The sequence below is a fragment of the Schistocerca gregaria genome, chromosome 2 (genome assembly GCF_023897955.1).
Source record: "Schistocerca gregaria isolate iqSchGreg1 chromosome 2, iqSchGreg1.2, whole genome shotgun sequence".
Classification (NCBI taxonomy): domain Eukaryota; kingdom Metazoa; phylum Arthropoda; class Insecta; order Orthoptera; family Acrididae; genus Schistocerca; species Schistocerca gregaria.
In genome coordinates, this window is record NC_064921.1 from 523,668,031 (window position 1) to 523,689,551 (window position 21,521).

At 43.1% G+C, this 21,521-nt stretch overlaps 1 protein-coding gene across 1 annotated transcript in view; it reads left to right on the forward strand.

The window, feature by feature from the left end:
- The window catches only part of LOC126330168 (protein FAM43A), a 592,769-nt gene that overhangs the window by 264,424 nt on the left and 306,824 nt on the right, over positions 1–21,521 (forward strand). Inside the window, exon 3 of the mRNA XM_049996337.1 lies at positions 11,887–12,558. Coding sequence (XP_049852294.1) covers positions 12,342–12,558 — 217 coding nt within the window. The 5' untranslated portion in view covers positions 11,887–12,341. The remainder of the gene's footprint in view (positions 1–11,886; positions 12,559–21,521) is intronic.

The following is a 21,521-nucleotide window of genomic DNA, read 5'->3' on the forward strand; positions in this document are numbered from 1 at the left end:
TGGCGGTGCGTAACATAACTGTGTCGGGGCGTGAGAAACAGCGCGCTGTAATCGAATTTCTAACTCCAGAAGAGTTTGTCGGCACATGGATCACCCTCGCGTTCAGCATGGCAATGCCGCACCACTTACGAGAGCTGAAAAATTCGACGCTTGGGTTCAATGTGATCCATCATCCTCTATACATTTCCGACTTGGCCCCATCCGATTTTCATGTTTCCATAACGTCAAGAACACCTTCGAGGACTTCATTTTGATAGGGATGAGGTGGGAAGAGCAGAGGTGAACCTGTGGCTCCGTCAACAAAGCAAAACATTCTACAGTGACTGTATCAACATACAGGTCTCTCGATGCGAGAAATGTGTTCGTCGCGAGAGTGAATACTGTACGTTGAGAAATAAACATGATGCAGAATAAAGATGTAGAATGTTAATAATGTTCGTTTTTATTTAAAGGTGTATAAGAGTTTCCACATGAAAGATTCGGAGGATCTACTTTCCAAATGGTTCAAATGGCTCTAAACACTATGAGACTTAACATCTCAGGTAATCAGTACCCTAGACTTACAACTACTTAAACCTAACTGACCTGAGGACATCTCATACATCCATGCCCGGGACAGGATGCTAACCTGCGACCTTAGCAGCAGCGCGGTTCCGGACTGAAGCGCCTAGAACCGCTCGGCCACAGAGGGCGGCATTTACTTTCCAGCACGGCCTCGTAGGTTGTAATCGCAGTAACAGTGATAAGAACATACCAACTGCCATACTGCGTGCACGAATCCCAGATGACCAGAGGTGCAATACTAAATCATCGTGAGCAGCTTGCAGCCTTTATGAATGTATATCAACAAGAACAGTTCTTTCACTTATGTTTCTTGACGAGACTTGCAATACTTTCAAGTGACAAATGTAAATAAGATGTCCGAGTCCTTGTTTAAATACAACCGCATAAGAAAATAACGGGGAAGAATAAACGTATTATTTTCGTGGGGTATGAAACCAGTGGTCTTCTTGGAAGTCATGCGCCGCACCAGTTAAGGTATTTCGCATGCTGTTCGAGAGGTGGTGAGTTGAATTATCACACGGGAATAAGAAAAATTTTCCCTAGGATTTCTGTGATACAAGCAAGCGAATGCTGGGACTGTTCTATGGAGAACGAAACTGTCGTCGGCTTGAGCAATCTTTCCCAATCAGAAATTTTCCTCAGTCTTTAAGGGCACTGATGTAGACTGTACTGCTTCTACATCCTAGAAAGAAAGTGCGTTTAATCTTCATATCGCGGCCACTTTCATCATCAGTGATGAATGTTATGTATTGCTCTAATTACGACACTGCAGCTTGAATTAATTGTGGCAAAACATTAATGGAAAATATAGAAGTATAGTGGTTTTCTTCTCGACAAAAGAAGAAAATACAATGGAAATTGTTAACTGGCTTCCAGTAACCTACTCCGATAAAAATTTGGTAATTCCCAATCAGGAAACGAAAATTAAAGCAATTAAATACTACGTTAAGAAGACATTACAAATGAATAAAATTGTGTAATAACATCACGTTTCGCAGGAACCGTCGGCGTTTGGCAACATGTTTACAGACAGTTACAGTACTAAAAAAGAAAGAAAAAAGTAATCGGAGCAGGTCAGTTTCTGTCAGTCTGATTATCTGGTGACAATTAGTAAGTACTAAATTATGACGTCTACGCTATCTAAATTCGTATCTGCAGTACTGCTTCAGTATTCAGCTTTTTTTTTCACATTCATACGCTTATAGTTACCAAATAAAAGGTAATATAGAAATCATGCGTCAGTCCCCGAAACAGTATTGAAAGAAGAATCCTTTACACCTGAAATAAATGAATCAGTTTCGATCCACCGCTTTGCAAAAGCTATTTAATACCTGAACGTGTTTCGTGCTACGGACAAATTTTCAAAATAAAAGAAAGTTGTTGAAGATACACGACCGTGACACGGTTGCGCAGGTATTAAAGTAATAACACTGTTCTTTTGAAACTGGCGATCTTCCACTAAAGATCTACTATTTTGCAAGTGCAAGATGGTGTCTACTCTCGTAGAAAGTATTTAAAACTTATCAATTTTAGAAACATATCCTTCAGACTGCTTTGCATATGACATGCTGTCAAACCATAAAAAGGTATGAACGCAAGCCGACCTGTACAAATTAATTTTCACAGTTAACTTAATTTCAGATGAGAAATGGAAACAAAATAGATATCGCGCATGTTACACTTTCTAGGTTTGAAACAGAAAAACAATCGTGATCTTTGTATTTTATTTTTACGGAAATATGTCGAGATCCACAGAAGTTGACACACAATGTCGAAACATGTATGGATAAATAATAAAAGAAAATACAATGCGTTTTGTGGTGGAATTTGAAAAACCGAATGTAATTCGCGAATCCAGAAAAATGAACAGGAGCTTTCAGTCCCAGCAAAATGATTAATACAGATGTTTATTTCAAAACCGATTCAAAAGTGTAACGAGTTGGGTAATATGTCAGACACTAATTTGTAAATAAGCGGTTCCTTAGCTCCGAGCATGTTGAAGGGCTTTAGAGTTCACACTACTATGGCGACTTGCTTGTTAATAACTTCATTTATTAAAGTAGTTTATCAAATGGTCGCATCAGGTTGAGTGGACCCCGATCCAGACTTCCCCACCTGTGTAAATATCAGTTGCGATTACCGGGCATCGAAATCGTGGACTCCCACGTCAACAGCCAGTGACGCTGGCCATGAACCTGTGGACGCCGTCGCCAAATCATGTTTTGAGACGTAAAAAGATACTCCTGCAGCCAAACAGGTGCGGTCATTTGGTTAGCTTTTCAGTGTATCGTGTGGTCGGTTTATTTTGAGGAACAAAGGGATCCGGGAAAACAGACTTGGCGGCAACGTCGGAAGCCCGGCAGGTGTTGTTTCCCCCGGGATGTCGAGGCAGACGCGGTGCGGGGGAGGTTGTGGCGGTGGTTGTGGTTATGTTGGTGGTGGGGGCGGCGGCCGTGCCACCTCTGCGCAGCTGCCCGACTGCGCGCTCTTGCGTGGCCCTGCGTCGCTTCATTACTTCCGCGCCCCGTATAATTAGGCCCCTTGTTTGCGCAGTAAATACGTTTTCACCGCCTGACATAACTCTGCATTCATGGCGAAATTTGAATAGCAGACGGTGTTGTGAGTAAACTTGCCTGCAAATGATCATTCGCCTGTTAATTCGCTGTACGTGACATCACATTCGCGAGTGACAGTACTCTCTGGTTGGCGCTCTACGCCATGGGACATGACGCGGTTTTTCACTCGGCGTTTCCCGACGAGATGTAATAATGTTCTACCAACAGCCGTTATTTTAGTACTGTTTTATTAGGCAACCAGTTTCGTCGTTCGAATCTACTTATCTTCAGGCCTGTCGCATGAATGACACCGAGTACCATTCGTGCGTATATAAGAAAAGGCACCGATACTCGTATCTGGTTCCGTAGACACCCGAACTTCATACCGAGCGGGGTAGCGCAGTGGTTAAACGCTGGACTCGCATTCGGGAGGACGACGGTTCAAACCCGCATCCGGCCATCCTGATTTAAGTTTTCCGCGATTTCCCTAAATCTTCGCTACTTTGAAACACAACTCCTCTAATGAACAAATGCTCATAACTTTTAAGGTATGCATTTTACAGCACAGGTTTAATGGACATTTCTTTCGTGTTTTGGTCCATACTACCAGCTCCCAAAAGATGGAAAGCAAAGAGCTTGCAGTAAAAGAGAATTGTTTCACAGTATCGAAGATAAAAATCGCTCATAGCTCTTAAGGTATGCATTTTCGCCCCTATGTTTACCGAGACACTTTTGCTTCTAGTATAGTGTAGTGTCAACTGTATGCGTTTACGCCATTAATTATGATACGCCCCGTGTATCGAAACACGTTCTTCAGTTATTGACAATCCACGGTTACTCTGGTGGTTCGCACATACCATTATCGTTCTGCCTTATAAAATATGAGGAGGAGGAAACGTATCTGAAAATTATACACAGTATTCAAAATGAATGTAGGAAGAGACAACTGTCTTTCAATGTAAAAACGGAGGTAATTGACTTTACAGTCCATTCATTAGAATATCAAGGTTGCCTCCTCATCAGTTAACTGGTTGTCTGTTTCACATGGCTCAATTGTAACAGTTATTTTAAGGAAACTGTACTAATGTTGAAGGATAAACGGCCGTACTTAGTATAGAATATAATTTCCTTTTTTTAAAAAAAAAAAAAGCAGTAGAATATAGTTATACTTGAAATTACACTATTCCTAAAATTAGCTATACATCATTCACTCAAACAAGGGTTGAGTACATTGTTTATGTCGTGGACCGTAAAAAACCTTCTCTTTAAATTTTCACAAACCTTTTTTTCTGTGTGTTTCAGGTGACTAAAAATATAAACACTTCGTTTGGCATCGATGTAGAAGTGCCAGAACAGTGAAAAAGACCAGTGGTTGCATTACATCTTCGGGTTTAGTTACTTAAAGCCTCAAGATATTCCTGATGTTTATGCTGACCTGCTGAGCATACAGCCACTAGGCCAAATACTCACAAAATTTGCAGATTACGTAACTGAAAATTCCTTCTCACGTTTGGGCAGCAGTTTGCGTTTTCTTGTGAAGAGAGACTTAAGCTTGTGAAAGCTTTCATTCGCGTTCTAAAGCTTTGTGTGAATCTCCTCACCCAAACACTTTGAAGTCTGACGCATTAGCAAACTAATACCTACTTAAGAATTAACTCTGCAAAAATGCGCCGGCCGTTGTGGGACTGATGACCTCCCATAGTGCTCAGAGCCATTTTAACCATTTTGCAAAATACACAAATCATCAAAACGGACTAAAAAATCGGGAAGACGTAAGCTTTCCTGGAACAGAAATGAGATTTACTTAAAAGTGCTGAGACTGGGAAATTAGATTTTGTGGAGTGCGTTTCATACAAAGCAGCCGCGAGCGGAACATAAGATAAAAGAAATGCTGTTGTTTTCAGGAGATATTTTTGTATGTGAAATTTGTAGTACAATCTTATGTTTACGTACAATTGCTTTCTTTTGATATCTTGTTCATTGGTTCTGTGGTCACTGTATTCTCCAAGAACTTTATAAATAATGGCGGAGTTCGTGCTCTTAGTGAGTTCATTTTTGGGAGGGTTTGCCCGAGTTTGTGTAGCTGGTGTGCTACGGGCAGGTAGCAGTTGCTGCTGAGGCGCTTCGGCAACAGTTGCCGAATTAGAGTGTTTATTTTTCCACCAGCAGGTAGACGTTGCAGAGTTCGGGCGAGCCGGGAAGATTGGGTCCCGTGTTACGAGAATATGCGCGGGAGCTAAATGTGGAGCAAACGAAATGAGGGACTTCTGTGCAGAATGAGCTGAGGCGTATCCCTCGCAACTGCTTCCCGCACCGCTCCGTCTGACGCTTGCGAGCCTAATCAGCCAGTACCACACCATAGCAGTCTCAGAAAATACTCAACACATCTCACAGGACGATAATTAAGTCTTCTCCGTTTTCAGTAATGATTAATCCAAGTATTTGCACTGCTTGCTAAACTCATTTTCTCGAGACGAAAGCCATACATCCAGCACAAGTCGATTGTGATAACGGGCCGCTAAAGATACCATCTGGACCGGCCTGACATGCTGCAACATCTGCGGGATTGTTTTGAATGTGTGTGAGCAGTCGCGGAAAGCAGCATATGGAGATCTCTCTCATGTTCGAAATATCGTGAAAGTCTTTGAAAACTGAGCCGTAACTAATTTTCACTTTTTCTATAATGGCCTTAGTTGCGACACGCCGGTTTGGGTACATTAGGACCTCTACTTCTCTTACGATACCCGGTTCTTCACGGAGAGATCGCCTTTCACTTTATTGCTCATTCGGGTTTGTTTGGCCTCTCCGCCACCTAAGCACTGTTTGATATGATGGTGCAATGTTGGTCTACACTCCCACCAGCTAAGCACATATTGTTGAAGCGTTATTACCATTCGAAATCAGGATACGAATTACTGCACGATACTCTATTTTATCAATCATTTTCTTCTATATATACATAACGACCTTGCAGTTCGCACTTCAGTGCTTGCAGATGATTCAGTGAAACACTTTCAACATATTTCTCTACTGTTCTCCAGCACATGGGAAAAATTAACTCTTACATCTTTCCGTGGAACCTCTGGCTTCTCTTTCTTTATCACTATGATTACTGCTCCCTATATAGGTGGCAATGAACAAAATATTTTCACTTTCCGATGAGAGAGCTGGCGATAGAAATTTCATAAAGAGTTCTTGACGCATCGAGAAACCCCTTTGTTCTGATTATTACCGGTCCAGCTCACGTATCGCATCCGTCACACACACACACACACACACACACACACACACACACACACACACACACACACACGTTTTCATAATAATGCAAAACTTCATTCAACTTCATCGAAATCCTCCATCAGTTCTGGCAGGGAAGCAAACGATATCGCGCAGCAGTACACCAGAAGACAGCGTAATGTAAGCACTCTATTAAATAGATATGCTGCATCTACTAAGTGCTCTGCCAATAAAACGCAGTCCTTGGTTGGCGTTGGGCGCAACGTTATCTGTGTGATCCAATCTAAATTGTTCATAATTGTAATTCCTAGGTATTCACAACCTTTAGATTTGTACGAGTTATCGTGTGGCAGAAAGTTAGCGAGTTCCTCTCACTACTCATTTGGATGACTTTCTATTTTTCATTGTTTAGTCAATTGCTGTTTTCGCACCATATAGATAACTTGTCGTTTTGCAGTTGGTTTTGATATTCTGCGTGCTTTACAAGACAGTAAATACTCTGAAACAGTCCTTGACGACTGCTCAGATTATCTTCTAAATCGATTATATAGATTAGCAAAAGCAGAGGGGTCTATAATACGTTCCTTGCGGACGCCAGACGTCACTTCTGTTTCACTCGATGACTTTCCGTCAGTTACTACGAACTATGACGTTCCTGACACGAAATCACGAATCTAGTCGCACAAGTGAGACGATACTACACCGGCGCAAAGTTTCATTAGAAGCGGCTTTTGAGGAATGGTGTCAGAAGCCTTTTGGATACCTAGAAATATTGTGATACCCTGTCGATTGCATTCATTACTTCGCGACAAAGAGCTAGATGTTTCGTAAGAACGATATGTCCTGAATCTACGCTGGTGTGTGTCACAACATCGTTTTCGTCGTGATAATTCTTCATGTTAGAACAGTATCTGTTCCAAAATCCTACTGCAAATCAACATCCGAGATACGGATCTGAAATTCATCAGATTACTCCTACTTCCATTACTGAGTGTTGGTGTGATTTGTGTGATTTTCCAGTCTTCAGATACGGATCTTTAGTTGAGCGAGCTGTTGTGTATCCGAAGCACCTCGTGTTGGCAGCTGTTCTCGATTCGAATTCTTGGACATTTACTGCGTCAAATTTGGTGAAGGAATTTCGCAAAACCGTGTTCAACAACATCACTTTGGTGGTACTATCAGCGGTAAAATTTCATTGTTATAGAACAGTAAAGGTATTGGTTGTGCCTTGCCGCTGGTGTACTTTACATATGACCAGAATCTCTTTGCAATTTCTGCTAAATTTCGATACAGAATTTCATTGTGAAAACTATTAAAAGCACCTGACATTGAAGCCCAGACTAAGTTTCGAGCTTCTATAAAACAGCGCCAGTCTTGGGCATTTTGCGTTCTTTTAAATCAGGCTTTATTTAGTCACTTCATATGGTGCGCTACGATACTGTGGCACGGAGATTTGGATGTGTGCCAGCCCTTAACTCGCGAGCTGACTTTCCCGTAAGGCGGGGTCTCTAGGACCTAGATTTAAGGCGCAAACCTTATGAAACTTTTAAGTTACGTAATATTTATTTTTATAATTATTTAGGTGTTGTTTAAATACTTCCCGATTTTTATTGCACTAAACAAAGCAGCAGTATTTTATCTTTTATCACATAAAATCACATATTTTCGTTCGGTTTTTTAAAATAGTAAACATAAACTATTAGACTACATTCTGTTAAATTATAGTATCTTCGTAATAAGTAAATTTTCACGTAAAGCTCAATTCCATGGTTTAAACTTTCACAGGAAATTTCCCTAAATAGATACGAAACCAAACTCTGCTACATTCGCATTCTGTGCTGGGATCTACATTTTTCTTTGTCATCTGCACATTTGATTTTAACTAATGCTTTAAGTATTTTGTTGGAGAAACAGAAAGTTCCTTATAATAACCGTCCTGAAGTTCATCTGAATGATCCTCCGCTAACGGAACTGTGATCACTGGCTATGGAAAAATCGTCGCCTTCTTCGTCTATTTCTTGAGCTATATCACTGATTTATTTCTCCATTCACTGACTAATAATTTTGTCAAACTTAGGATCGTAAAAACTAACACGTTTCCGTGAAAAAAAATTTGTATTACACCGAAGAAATAGGTACATAGTTCACAAGCCGCTGTTTAGCAGACACTCAACAAGTAACAAACAAGACCATAGTGCAACCGACGACGAAACGTCGAAGGTCGGCAGTTTAAGGGGGGGGGGGGGGGGGGGGGCAAGATGTTCGAAATTCTGAGAAAAATAGAAGTAAGCTATAGGGAAAGACGAGTAATGTACACTATGCACAAGAACAAAGCGTGGGAGACTAACGAAGTGCTCGGGTTAAACCGGGTATTAGACAGGGATGTAGTCTTTCTCCCTTACTGTTCAATACCTATTCGAAGAAGTAATGACGGATATAAAAGACAGGTTCAAGAGTGGGATTAAAATTCAAGGTGAAAAGTTACCCATTAAAAGATTCGATGATGACTTTGTATCCTCAGTGAAAGTGAACGAGAATTACAGGATCTGTTAAATGAAGCGAACAGTCTAATGAGTGCAGGATATAGGTTGAGAGTAAATCGAAGAAAGACAAAAGTAGTGAAAACAACGACCAACGTCACATCGGGGCTGGCAATCAAAAAGTATGTGGTTACGGAATTGTGCTACCTAGGCAGCAAAATAACTCATGTCGGACGGAGCAAGGAGTACATAAAAAGCAGACTAGCGCTGGCCAAAAGTAGTCTACTAACACTAAACATACCCCTTAATTTGAGAGACAAATTTGTGAGAATATACGTTTAGAGAACATCATTGTATTGCAGCGAGATAGTGACTGTGGGAAAACTGGAACAGAGATAATCCAAACATTTGAGATGGTGCCACAGGAGGAGGTTGAAAACTAGGTGGACTGATCATGTAAGAAATGAGGTGGTTTTCCGGTGACTCGGCGAGGAAAGGAATATAAGGAAAACACTGACAAGAAGAAGAGACAGAATGAAAGGGCATTTGTAAAGACACCGAGGAACAACTTCTATGGTAACTAAAGGGAGCTCTAGAGGGTAAAAACTACAGGAGGGGGCAGGGATTGGAATATACCCAGCAAAGAGGACATAGGTTGCAAGTGCTCCTCTGAGATGAAAGGATTGGCACAGGAGAGGAATTCGTGGCGGGCTGCGTCAAATCAGCCAGAAAATTGATGACACAGGAAAAGAAAAACTTTTTTGAAATGTAAAAATGTGGAATGAATTTGAGATCTCCAGTCCACAGAACTCACTATTTCGGATGAATAAAGAGGAAGTTATGTTTCAAAAGAACGATGTTTTATTAATCCTTGCTGGTTCGTTTTTTTTCCGAGGCAATTCACAATTTACGAAGACAGTATATGTTCAAAAATATTGCTGCTGATCGACGTCAGTGATATGGGTCTTTAGTTCATTTGATTAGGCTACTCGTACTTCCTTCCTTGAGTACTGGTGTAACCTGTAACTCGACATTCTTTAGGTACGGTTCTTTCGTCGACCGATCGGTTGTATATGACTGCTAAATGTGGAGCAGTTACAGCTGCATACTTCGAAAGAAACCTAATTGATGTGTAATCTGTAATGCAAACCTTGCTTTGTTAACTAATTTTAGTTACTTCGCTGCACTGAGGTTATCTGCCTCTAAATTATTGATGCCAGCAGGTGTTTTCGATTTGAATTCTGGGTCATTTATTGCATGTTCTTTGGTGAAGGAATTCCGTCTCTATAGTGGCATTGTCATTGGTGATACTATCATTGCTATCGCGCAGTGAAGGTATTCACTGCGTCTTGGCGCCGTTGTACCTTACACACGACCAAAATCTTCTTGATTTTCTACCAGGTTTCGAGACAGAGTTTCATAGTGGAAACTATTAAAAGCACCTCGTCTCGAAGCCCACGTTAAATTCTGAGCTTCTGAAAATTTCGCCAATATTGGAGGTTTGGTGTTCTTTTAAATGTAGTTTTGTCGTGCTCATCATGTGGCGCCCTACGATATTGCAACACGGAAGTTATAAAGTTTTCTAGGACTACAAACATTTGGATATTTGACGGCAGACGAAAACATTTAGGGATAGGTGGCCATGATTTTTTCGAATGCCAATATTAAATCGTAGTAGACAAAAAACACTCGGAAATTTACATTTTTTTATATTCACAAAAAGCAAAATAGACTTCGTTCATGAAGTTAGGTCAAGTTTCAAACTGACTTTGATTTTTTTTGTACTGTTTAACCCTTTGTCATCTTACTGGTGTTTCTGAGTTCGATGGCCAGACACGCACGGGACAGATAGCAACTGGCAAAACACTACAGAAACAAAGAGAAAATCGTGTTAAGAGTATACTATAATCTTAATATGTTTTTGTTGAACTACTTGTTGCATAGGAAATTACACAAGTCGTTGCTCATTGGCAAAACCCACAGATGCACCTATTGTACTTTTTGGATCGCAATCGGTTTGTTTTTCGCTTTAGGGTTTTCCGGGGAATGTTAAACTCTATAGAACCTTTTCTGACTGAATGAATACCGTTTTTACTTTATTAGTAGCAGTGTGAATTATTCTTCTCTCAAAGGCGTTTGGTAGAATCAATCATGAGTACATACTTAGTATGTATCTGTAAAAAAAAATGAATTCCCGTCAAAATTTAAAAAATGAAATTTTATGAGGTGGTATGACCATCTCTTCCAGTCGGCAGAGGAAGACGGCCATAACGCGTCAAGAAATGTGGTGGACGAAAACGTAAAGTAAATATTTACGGTATGGTGATAGACCTATACAGCCTCGAAACGTAAGTTTCTGTAACTACTCAGTCTAACCAATGGAAAAACATTGACATTCTGTACAATATTAAAGTGTATTAAAAACTAAATCATAAAATCTGCTTACTTTTTGTTAAAACGAGAGTTTTTTAGGCAACACTCGGGCGAATGTGATTAAAGTTTTAAAGTTCTGTGCCATTTCATATGTTTTTACGAAGACTTTAGGGAGAGGGTCTTAATTTGCTCACTGTGTGACAAGCTCTCCCATATTTTATGTAAGTGGCCAGCCAATGACAATTTCCTGTGGCATTCTTGTTGCTACGTTTTCCTTTTCCTTACGTTCTACATTCTTATGTAGCATTTTCCTTCTTTCTTTGCGTGTGTGCTTCAGTTTTATTAGGTCTGTCCACATTCGTTCCTTTTAATGTGTGTCAGGGCGCTGATGACCTCAACGTTGAGGGCCCATAAGCCCCAACACACACACACACACACACACACACACACACACACACACACACACACACACACACACACACACACACACACGAAACGAGTGTTAAGGAAAGCGTCAAAGTTTCACTCGCGACAGACTCACTAGTAACTGAGTGGAAGCGGTGTACCATAGCCGTTGGCCATCGCTGTTTTACCCTTGTTATGTAACTTCTAATTTTTGGATGTAGTAATAATGAAGACTTTGGCCCTGACACTGAGTTGGTGGTGCGTTGCAGGCGGAGAAGCGACGACGCAGAGGCAGGCAGCTCGCGCGGCCACAGGCCTCGGGGCTCGAGCAGCGCTCGCCGGCGGACGACGCCGCGTTCTGCCGGGCCGTGCCGGGCCGGGCCGTGTCGTAAGGAGGAAGTCGCGGCCCGTGGCTGCGTTGCGCAGCCGCCGCTGTCTATCACAGCCGCGTCCGCTCGCGCAAGCTCGCCTCGCCTCTCCTCGCAGTCTGCCCTGGAGGCGCTGTCCATCTGTGCAGTCCCACCAGGCTGCCTTCATCTAGTCATACCCTGAAACACTTCCGGGTCTACGCTACTGTGCCGCGATAAAAGTTAAGTGTGCGAAGTGATTATCAGTATCGTACTGCAGTGCGGGCAAGCGGAGTAATAAACGGTTATCAGCGCTAGTGGACGGTGTGTGGCTCAGTGATGCGTGTGCGATGTAGCGGCCAGGCGTAGAGGCCACGATGCACAAGCAGAGCGACGGGCAGCAGGAGGAGGTGGCCGAGGGCAACAGCGGCGGCGGCGGGGGCGGCGGCGGCAAGCACTTCCGGGAGCGCACGCTGCGGACCATCAAGCAGTCGCTGGGCAAGCTGTGGAAGCGGCGCTCCGTTACCATCACAGAGTACGACCCCACCTACAAGGTGGCCTACCTGGGCAACGTGCTCACCGGCTGGGCCAAAGGTCAGTACGCAGCAAGCGGCAAATAGTCGCCAGCGCACCTATCTGCTCTCCTACACCTGACATTCTCAGATGTCCCAGTGCTTACTACCACTCTGCTCAGCTACGCTATGTTAATCACCCCTACCTCTAACGTGATACTCGGCAAACCACATACTATCCGCACTTGTAGACAAGAGTGGTCTGTGTGTGTGTGTGTGTGTGTGTGTGTGTGTAAGAGAAAAAAGAAACAGATAGTTAGTTACGTGTTCCATAGATCATTTGAACGATTCTTTTATCGAAATGATGTAAAAAGAGTATGTATGCATTAATCAGCCAAAACATTATTAACACCTACCGATCCAGCCGGAGTGGCCGAGCGGTTATAGGCGCTTCAGTCTGGAACCGCGCGACCGTTACGGTCGCACTTTCGAATCCTGCCTCGGGCATGGGTGTGTGTGATGTCCTTAGGTTACTTAGGTTTAAGTAGTTCTAAGTTCCTGGGGACTGATGACCTCCGATGTTAACTCCCATAGTGCTCAGAGCCATTTGAACCATTTTTTGAACACCTACCGATAGCCAGTACGTCCACGTTTGGAACGGAAAACAGCGGCAACGCGTCGTGGCATGGAAAAAATGTTCAAATGTGTGTGAAATATTAAGGGACTTAATTGCTAAGGTCATCATTCCCTAAGCTTACACACTACTTAACCTAAATGATCCTAAGGACAAACACACACACCCATGTCCGAGGGAGAACTCGAACCTCCGCCGAGACCAGCCGCACAGTCCATGACTATAGCGCCTTGTACTGCTCGGCTAATCCCGCGCGGCATGGCATGGAAGCAATGAGGGCTACGTAGGTCGCTGCACCACATTCGCACACCCTCCATTTCCGTAAGTTCGGGGCTGTGGGCGATGAGCTCTGACGCCACGGTCAGTCACATCCCAGAAATGGTAGATCAGGTTCCTATTTGTCGAGCTGGGAGGGGCGAGGGACAGCACAACAATTGGAACTCTGTGTTCCTCGAACCGCTCCGTCACTCTCCTGGCGTTGTGACATTGCGCATTATCTTGTTAAAAAATGCCGCTGCCATTATGAAACATGATCGTCATGAAGGTGTGTACGTTGTCTGCAACCAGTGTACGATACTCCTCGACCGACATGCTGCCTTGCACGAGCTCCACTGGACCGATGATTGTCCATGTGGATGTTCCCCAGAGCATAATGGAGGCGCCATCAGCTTGTCTCCGTCCCGCAGTACAGGTGTCAAGAGGCTGCTCTCATGGAAGGCGACGAATTCGCGCCCTTCCATCCGCGTGATGAAGAAGGTATCGGGATTCATCAGGCCATGTAACGCTCTGCCACTGCGACAACGTCCAGTGCCGATGGTAACACGCCCATTTCAGTCATAGTAGCCGATGTCGTGGTGTTAACATTGGCACATGCATGGGTCGTCGGCTGCGGAGGCCATTCGTTAGGACTGTCCTGTGTATTTTTTTCACACCACGTTTGTACTCTGCTCAGCATTAGTCTGATTTTAGTTCCGCCACAGTTAGCCGCCTATCCCGTTTTACCAGTCTGCCCGGCCTACGACGTCTGACACATGTAATCAGCGGTGGCCATCGACCTCCCCCCCCCCCCCCCCCCCCGACGTCTGGACGTGGTTTCACCTTGGTTTCGCCACGTGATGATGATGATGATGATGATGATGACCTTCACCACAGCACTCCTCGAACATCCAAGTCGTGCATTTCCGGAATCCTCGTGCTGAGCATCTAGGTCATCACAAACTGCCCTCGGTCAAATTGACAGATCGCGCCACTTCCCGATTCTACACACGGCCAGCAAGCTGTCTGACTAGTAGGTGTCGCTGCTATTGCCCGGACGGGTTTATATCGATAGTAGGTTGGTGGTCATGATATTTTGTGACAGGGCGGTTAAACTGCCCAACTACCTGGAGAGATATATACATGACGTCCTTGAGTGAACGCCTTATATTATTCTTACTACTCGCTTTTGTGCGACAATATTATTTTGCAAGTGATGAATTTACCCAGAAAACTATTCAGTACATTATTGGGTGGAAATATGCAAAATATGTCAGGAGGTAGACACGTTTGTTTCCAAGATTACGAAGAACAAAAGTAGCTGAACTTAACTGTGTGAGAAGCTCAGTAATTGCTTCTTCCGGTTAAAGTTTTCATCAATCATACACCCAATAATTTGGAGCATACTATCCTACATTATGACTCCTGCTCATCTGCTACATCAGTTGGTGGTATGGCTCTACTTATTGTACAGAACTGAATGTAGTGTGCTTTTCTTTTTCAAAATATAGCAAGAGTCCATCTTCAGGCAACCACTTAACAGTTCTGTGGAAAGTTTCATTGCGGTTCTAGGCGCTACAGTCGGGAACCGCGAGACCGCTACGGTCGCAGGTTCGAATCCTGCCTCGGGCATGGATGTGTGTGATGTCCTTAGGCTAGTTAGGTTTAATTAGTTCTAGGAGACCTCAGAAGTTGAGTCCCATAGTGCTCAGAGCCATTTTTTGAAAGTTTCATTTACCGCCTCTTCAGTTGCTTTCTCTCGGATGTGATTACTATAACACTAGTGTCGTCTGTAAAAAGTACCAACTTTGCTTCTTGAATGTTAATGAAAGGTCATTCACGCTTATAAGGAATGTGAGTGAAACAAAGTTGAGCGTTGCGGTGTGTGTGATATTTCCCCAGTCACGAAAATTTCATACCTTGACGACATTGTCTTAATTATTCAGCACATCCTTTGGTATTCTGTTTGTCAAGTGTGATTCAAACCGGCTATGCGTAAAGCCATCAATTACCTACAACCTGAGTTTTTCTAAGAGCCTATCATGATATACACAATCAAACGCCTTGAACAGATCACAAAAAAATACCAACCACCGCTACATTATTATTTGACTTGTACTGTTTGATGAGTGAATACATAAATAGTGTTCTCAGTGGAGCAATCTTTCTGGGATCCAAACTGGAATACGCGAAGTAAACTGTGTCCACTTAAATGTGTGACTACTCTTGAGTAAATTACTTTTTCGAATATTTTGGAAAACGATGTCAGTAAGGAAATAGGACGATAATTATTTAAGACTGCCTTATCATCTTTCTCATGAAGTGGTTTCACAACTGCATGGAGATTCAGCATCATTCCCATGAGTCTGTTGATACTATCCAGCATTCTGAATTTCGAAACTTCGGCCAACACATTTTGTACACTTGGAGTCTAACACAAAGGAGAACTGTTGCCACCATGTAGGCTGCAAGTGTACGAAATGTGTTGGTTGAATGTTCGAAATTCAGATTTTTTGGATAGCATCAACAGACTCATGGGAATCATACTGAATCACTACACGTCTTCTTTGGCTGAACCTGGTATGATGATGACATACTGGAGGGCAATAATTATAGCTGTACAGCGAGTGTCAGACACCCACATAAACAGCAATATGTAATACTAGGAGATTAAACGAACCCACTGAAGATCGAGAAACTTCTCCGAAACATTTGAGTATTAAAACTAGGAGAATGGTTTTTCCTCGCAGCAGAACATCATTTCTATATTATATAATAATAATAGAAGTGAGACCAGGGCAGTGTTCAACACAGCGGGTGTATCGTGCACAACTGTACACTCATTTCACGTGTATCTGTAATGAATTTAGTCTTACATTTTCATCTGATTTCTGAGGAAACATGTAATTCTGCCTGGGCAAGAAGTATGGAAAAAGTCATAGACAATGATTTATAATGCTAGATGTCAAAACGGGAAAAGCCCTTTTCACGTTTGTAATAGGCAAAGTAAGAGGGGGGATCAAATAAGAACCGGAATTGTCCCACCTCGGTTACACAATTCGCAAACATTTCGAAAAATGTTGCACACTTTAGCTTGAATAACAGTAGACACAAACGGCTAATGTACATACTTCTCGTCCCGGATCGGATGTGGGTGGGAGGGTGGGGGAGGAGAGAGAAGGGAGGGATGAATGGGGCTGGGGTCAGGAAGCGACAGGAAAACCGTCTGGCCACCTCCTACCACTGACTTCACTAAATCGTGATTCATATGCCGACTCGGTGAAGATACTGGATAAAGACCAGGAAAAATGATGTACTGCGAGGACACATTAGTATTTATTGACTATTCGCCTTTTTGTTTGGATTTAAATCCCTCATTTTATTGGGAACAGTACTCACTGTGTGTGTGTGTGTGTGTGTGTGTGTGTGTGTGTGTGTCGCGGCTTCCGTCAGAGGGGGCGTGCATGCCGACGTCAGACATGTGGGGGCCGTGCCGAGCATAACGGGCGTTCCGCTGGCCTGCATACTGCACGCTGCTGCATAACTCTGCCCCCGCCCTGACCTCGGGTGCTGCTATTCAGCGCGGCGCGGCCCCTGGTATGCTGGTGGAGGCGGGGCGATCCGCAGACGACCTGCGTTACGCACCCTCTCCTCGTCTACAGTCCACATAGCTGTGATCGCCGCCTCAACATGGTTCGAAACACCTCCAGTAGGCAGGATTCTCCTCGCTGGCCTCCCAGACAAATCACATTAACTCAGCAACAATTTGTGTATTGTCCACGACTTCGTCTGTGAACCTCTAAGGCGCCCGAATACTTGAGTACTACAGTACACGTCTCGCACTTTCACCCAGGGTAATACGTGTTTGAGTCTTCAGTCAGTACATAGTTACAACATCGACACAAACTGGATGCTGCAGCTTCCCTTTGCAAAATAAGTTTTGGCTACTAAACTTGAGCTGTATATGTATTTATGATGTACCGCTGTTTAGGTGTATTTGATTTCTACTGTGCTCGTTGCTATTCCGATTTTCGCCCCTACCAGTGTCGTACAAGCACTTGCTTGCTTCTGTTTTGCACAAAAACAGCGATGTGTCCGCCACGTTGCCTGCTGGCATCTTTGTCTATATCCGAAAATACATCTATGATCAAAGACTACATTTTGCCTACAAGCTCCGTTATGGTCAAAGTTTATATTTTACTTAAAGTTTCCGCGTGACTGGAATGAACTGAAATTGTTAAACACGAATGCGCTGAGTATTTTATACTGTTATTTAATAAGAGCGTTAGTGACTGTTTAACTTATATAGTATATTACATAAAATAAAAATATAGCACATTTTGTAGAATCACCTTTTTCCTTATTTATTTTTTTCTCTCGCTGTCCGAATGACAATTGTAAACAATAAACACAGAACAACAGATTTGCATTATGCGGACTGCGTTATGTACTGGATGGACTCAAATAGGACTGTGCGTAGTATACATAAAATCTTCCCGCTTACAAAGGCGGGTAAGTGGTAAGTACATTTATGAAACTAAAAACTCTTGCAAGGAAAAAATAATCATTAATTTCAAAATATTGCAGACTGTAATTCTTTTGAGACGATTGTATTTATGTATAGTACAATGTCCCCTTCAGCGAGAGATAAATAGCAGATTGGAGTGGCTATTAATTTTAAAAGTTGAAGAAATTTCGAAATTTCATCCACAGACGATTAAGGACGTTACCTTTGAACCAGAATAGCTCGATTGAAACCAGCCAGCGTTCTTTATGGACAACTGCAGTAAATTCCAGTCTCATGTCGTAAAAGGAGGAAGTTGTGGCACAACGCGGAACTGCCTTTTTAACTGATTCGTTCCTTGTCATGACGGAAACAGGGAAAAGAGTTCGACCAAAACGAAAACACTCGTCCGCTTATTTACTTACTGAACTCTTGTTACGAAATAAGAATTATTTTTGCCAATATGTATAGTGCGCGTTAGAGAGAGAATTCTCACTAAAAGCGACCTGTCTTGAAAATATTTTCAGCGTTCATGCAAAAATCTTGTAGTCATCTGCTTTCACGCCTTCAAATTTTGAAGATAGAATTTGTCTCCACCTCAGCAAAACTGAAGTATTCGGCAATATTGTGACTGAATGTCTACTCCGCAACTATGGAACTATTTCATGTGACTCCTGCGAGTCACGTTCTTCGTTTTCCTCTTAATTCTTAGTTACTACTTTTTTCTCAATGTGATATTTCAAAGAGTTACTCCTAGGAGGATTTACAGTATTTTGCCTGAGCTGCGGAATACGTGTTGAGTTTTGCTAATATTCCGCTCGTGGAAGCGGAACCTGTTGTAATCCACGGACTCTGTGAAACAAGCAGTGTGGCTGCTTGCGATGATCCAGAAGCCTCCCGCAAAGGGTATGATCCCTCGGTTTTGCTTCATCCTCACGACATATGTGCTGGCCCTGACGGGAATGTTGGCCTGCCTTCCACCGATTGTGGTTTGGCTGTAAGCGGCTCGCCGCCCGCCTCCACCGCAGTCTACAGCGCACACTGCTGCTGGGCGTGCCTGCTAAATACAGGGGGTGGACGAAAAAAATAAGGAAACACCAAAACATTACCATTCCTAATACGGTCTGGGAAAACCTTTGACATTCCAAATAGCTTCCAGTCGTCTCGACATGAATAAATGTACAACGTTTATAGTTCTCAAGGGAAATCTTCCTGCAAAATAGTGCCAATCTCAGGTAACGGTGATGGAGGTGGACACTGATCACGCTCTCTTCTCTCCAACGTAGGCCATACAGCCCCAACAATATTCAGCTCTGAAACTTCCTGGCAGATTAAAACTCTGTGCTGAACCGAAACTCTAACTCGGGAGCTTCGCCTTCGCGGGTCCCGAGGTATGGAATATTCAGATCTGTTGAATGTGGCGGCCAGGAGAGAAGCAACAGTACATCCTCTTGCTCAAAATCCAGCCCTAAACGATGAACAGGGACCGTATCGTCTTGAAACACAGGATCACCATGGGGCAACAAAAGTTGTACGATCAGATGGACCTGATGAGCCAAAATGGTCACAAACTCCTCGGCAGTAATGCGATCTTGCAGAGTAACCATGGCGCCCATGCAGTACCACGATATGGCCGCCCAAAAAATCACCGAACCACCTTCAGGTTTTGCACTTGTGACGTAAACTCGGCCAGAAGCTGGAAACAGTGTGCAACAAGATTCATCCGACCAAATGACATTCTTCCATTGCTCCATAGCCCAGGTTTTATAGCTTCGGTACAACGTTTCCATTTTAGGGGCATTTGCATCACTGACAATGGGATTCCAGCGCTCTGCAATTCCCTGCTTCTGGAGCTCCTTTTGTGTTCTTTTGGTGCTGACAGTGTTCGTGAATGCAGCTTTCAGTTTTTCAGTGACTTTTGAAGCTGTTCTTTTATTTTTCGTCATAATCATCTTCCATGGCCATCAACGCACAGTTTCGTCTTCGTTGTAACTTAGAGGATGATGATTTTCCGCTTTCCCTGTATAAGGCATAAATTTTCGACACGTTACCTCCTGAAACACCAAACACTTCCGCTATCTTGGTTACGGAAGCACACACTAACTGAGCGCAATTAGTTTCCCCACGCTCGAATTCACTTAGCTGCGACGTAATGCACCCCTAACCACACGTGACAGTGTTCTGACCACGATCGACACTTGCGACGTGTTGAGGACATTGCACAGGTGCCGTTCCTCGTCAAATACAACATCGTAACGTGCAGGCTTGGCTAGCAACTGCATTTATTTTCAAGCATGCATTTCTCACTGTGTGTCCATATCTTAGCCCAGTCCGGTATATTTGATTATCTGAACCCCTTTCAGACTCGATGACTTGCTACACATGTGCAACGTACCACTGCCGCGGCCTGTGTAGTACTCAGCTTGGGGTACAGCGAAATGTTTGAGTCACGAACTTTCCAGCCAAAAACCAGGCATGCAGCTAATGGAATAGACGACGTCCAATTGGAAATACGTGAGAAGGGAATTCCAGTTTCAGCATTAGCCTGATAATCAAGGGAAACCTCCCGAAAACATTGGTAGGAACCGGGGATCAGGTCCATTTTAATTTATTCCTGGGACATTATTACCAGTTGCCTCCGACAAATACTAATTATTAAATTTAGTGCGTGCGCGTGTGCGCTTTTCAAATTATCATATGGTTTTGAAGATGCTTCCTTTTGCACAAACAAGAAGACTGTATAAACATACCCTTTCTCTCATTGGTACTACGCATATAAGAGGTGGACAAAAGTATTCAGACATTGGTAGCAATCAGAGAAGCAAATCTTAATTTTTTTTTTTTTTTTTTTTTTTTTTTTTTTGCTAACTCGAAACATGTATTTTATTCTTTACAGATGTGTAATGCGTATCAGTCTGAACATATGCAAAACAACAAGCAACAAAAAAGGCCTTATGTAAAAAAAGAAAGAAAATCAAAATATATAGTGGGCAAAAGTATTCACTCAGGAGTCAGTATTTGGTAATGCGCCCCCTTTCTCTGTATTACAGCCCTCAGTCTTTGTGTCACGGAGTAAACAACTTTTTTCGTCACATCCTAACCGATATTTGCACATTCCTCTTCTATCAATGCACGCAAATGTGTCAGACTGCTCACATATCGTTTGTGTAATCTCGTGTTCAGTTCATTCCAGATGTTTTCGGTATGACTGAGGTCCGTAGACTGCGATGGAGTAATGAGGGTACGAGGCTTGTTATATAGCAGCCACGGTTTGACAATTTCCGCCGTATGCTTAGGATCGTTGTCTTGTTGGAAATAAGTCACCTCGAAGATCCGTATTTTGTTTGAGCATATTATCGAGATACACAAATTTGTCCATGGTGCCTTCAATAAAGACAAGCTCGCCAGCACCTGTGGAAGGCATGAATCCTCACATCATCACACTGCCACCTCCATGGTTGACGGTTGCTTGCATGCTTTTGGGCTTCCACTCTGTGTTTGCTTGACGCCACGCTAAACTGCGGCCATCCACGTGGCTCAAAGTAAATTTCCATTCTTCACTCTACAGAATCTGGTTCCAAAAGGTCACATCCTCGCCGACAAATTCTTCTGCAAAAGCCATCCGCTTTTTTGCGTTATACTTATTGACTGA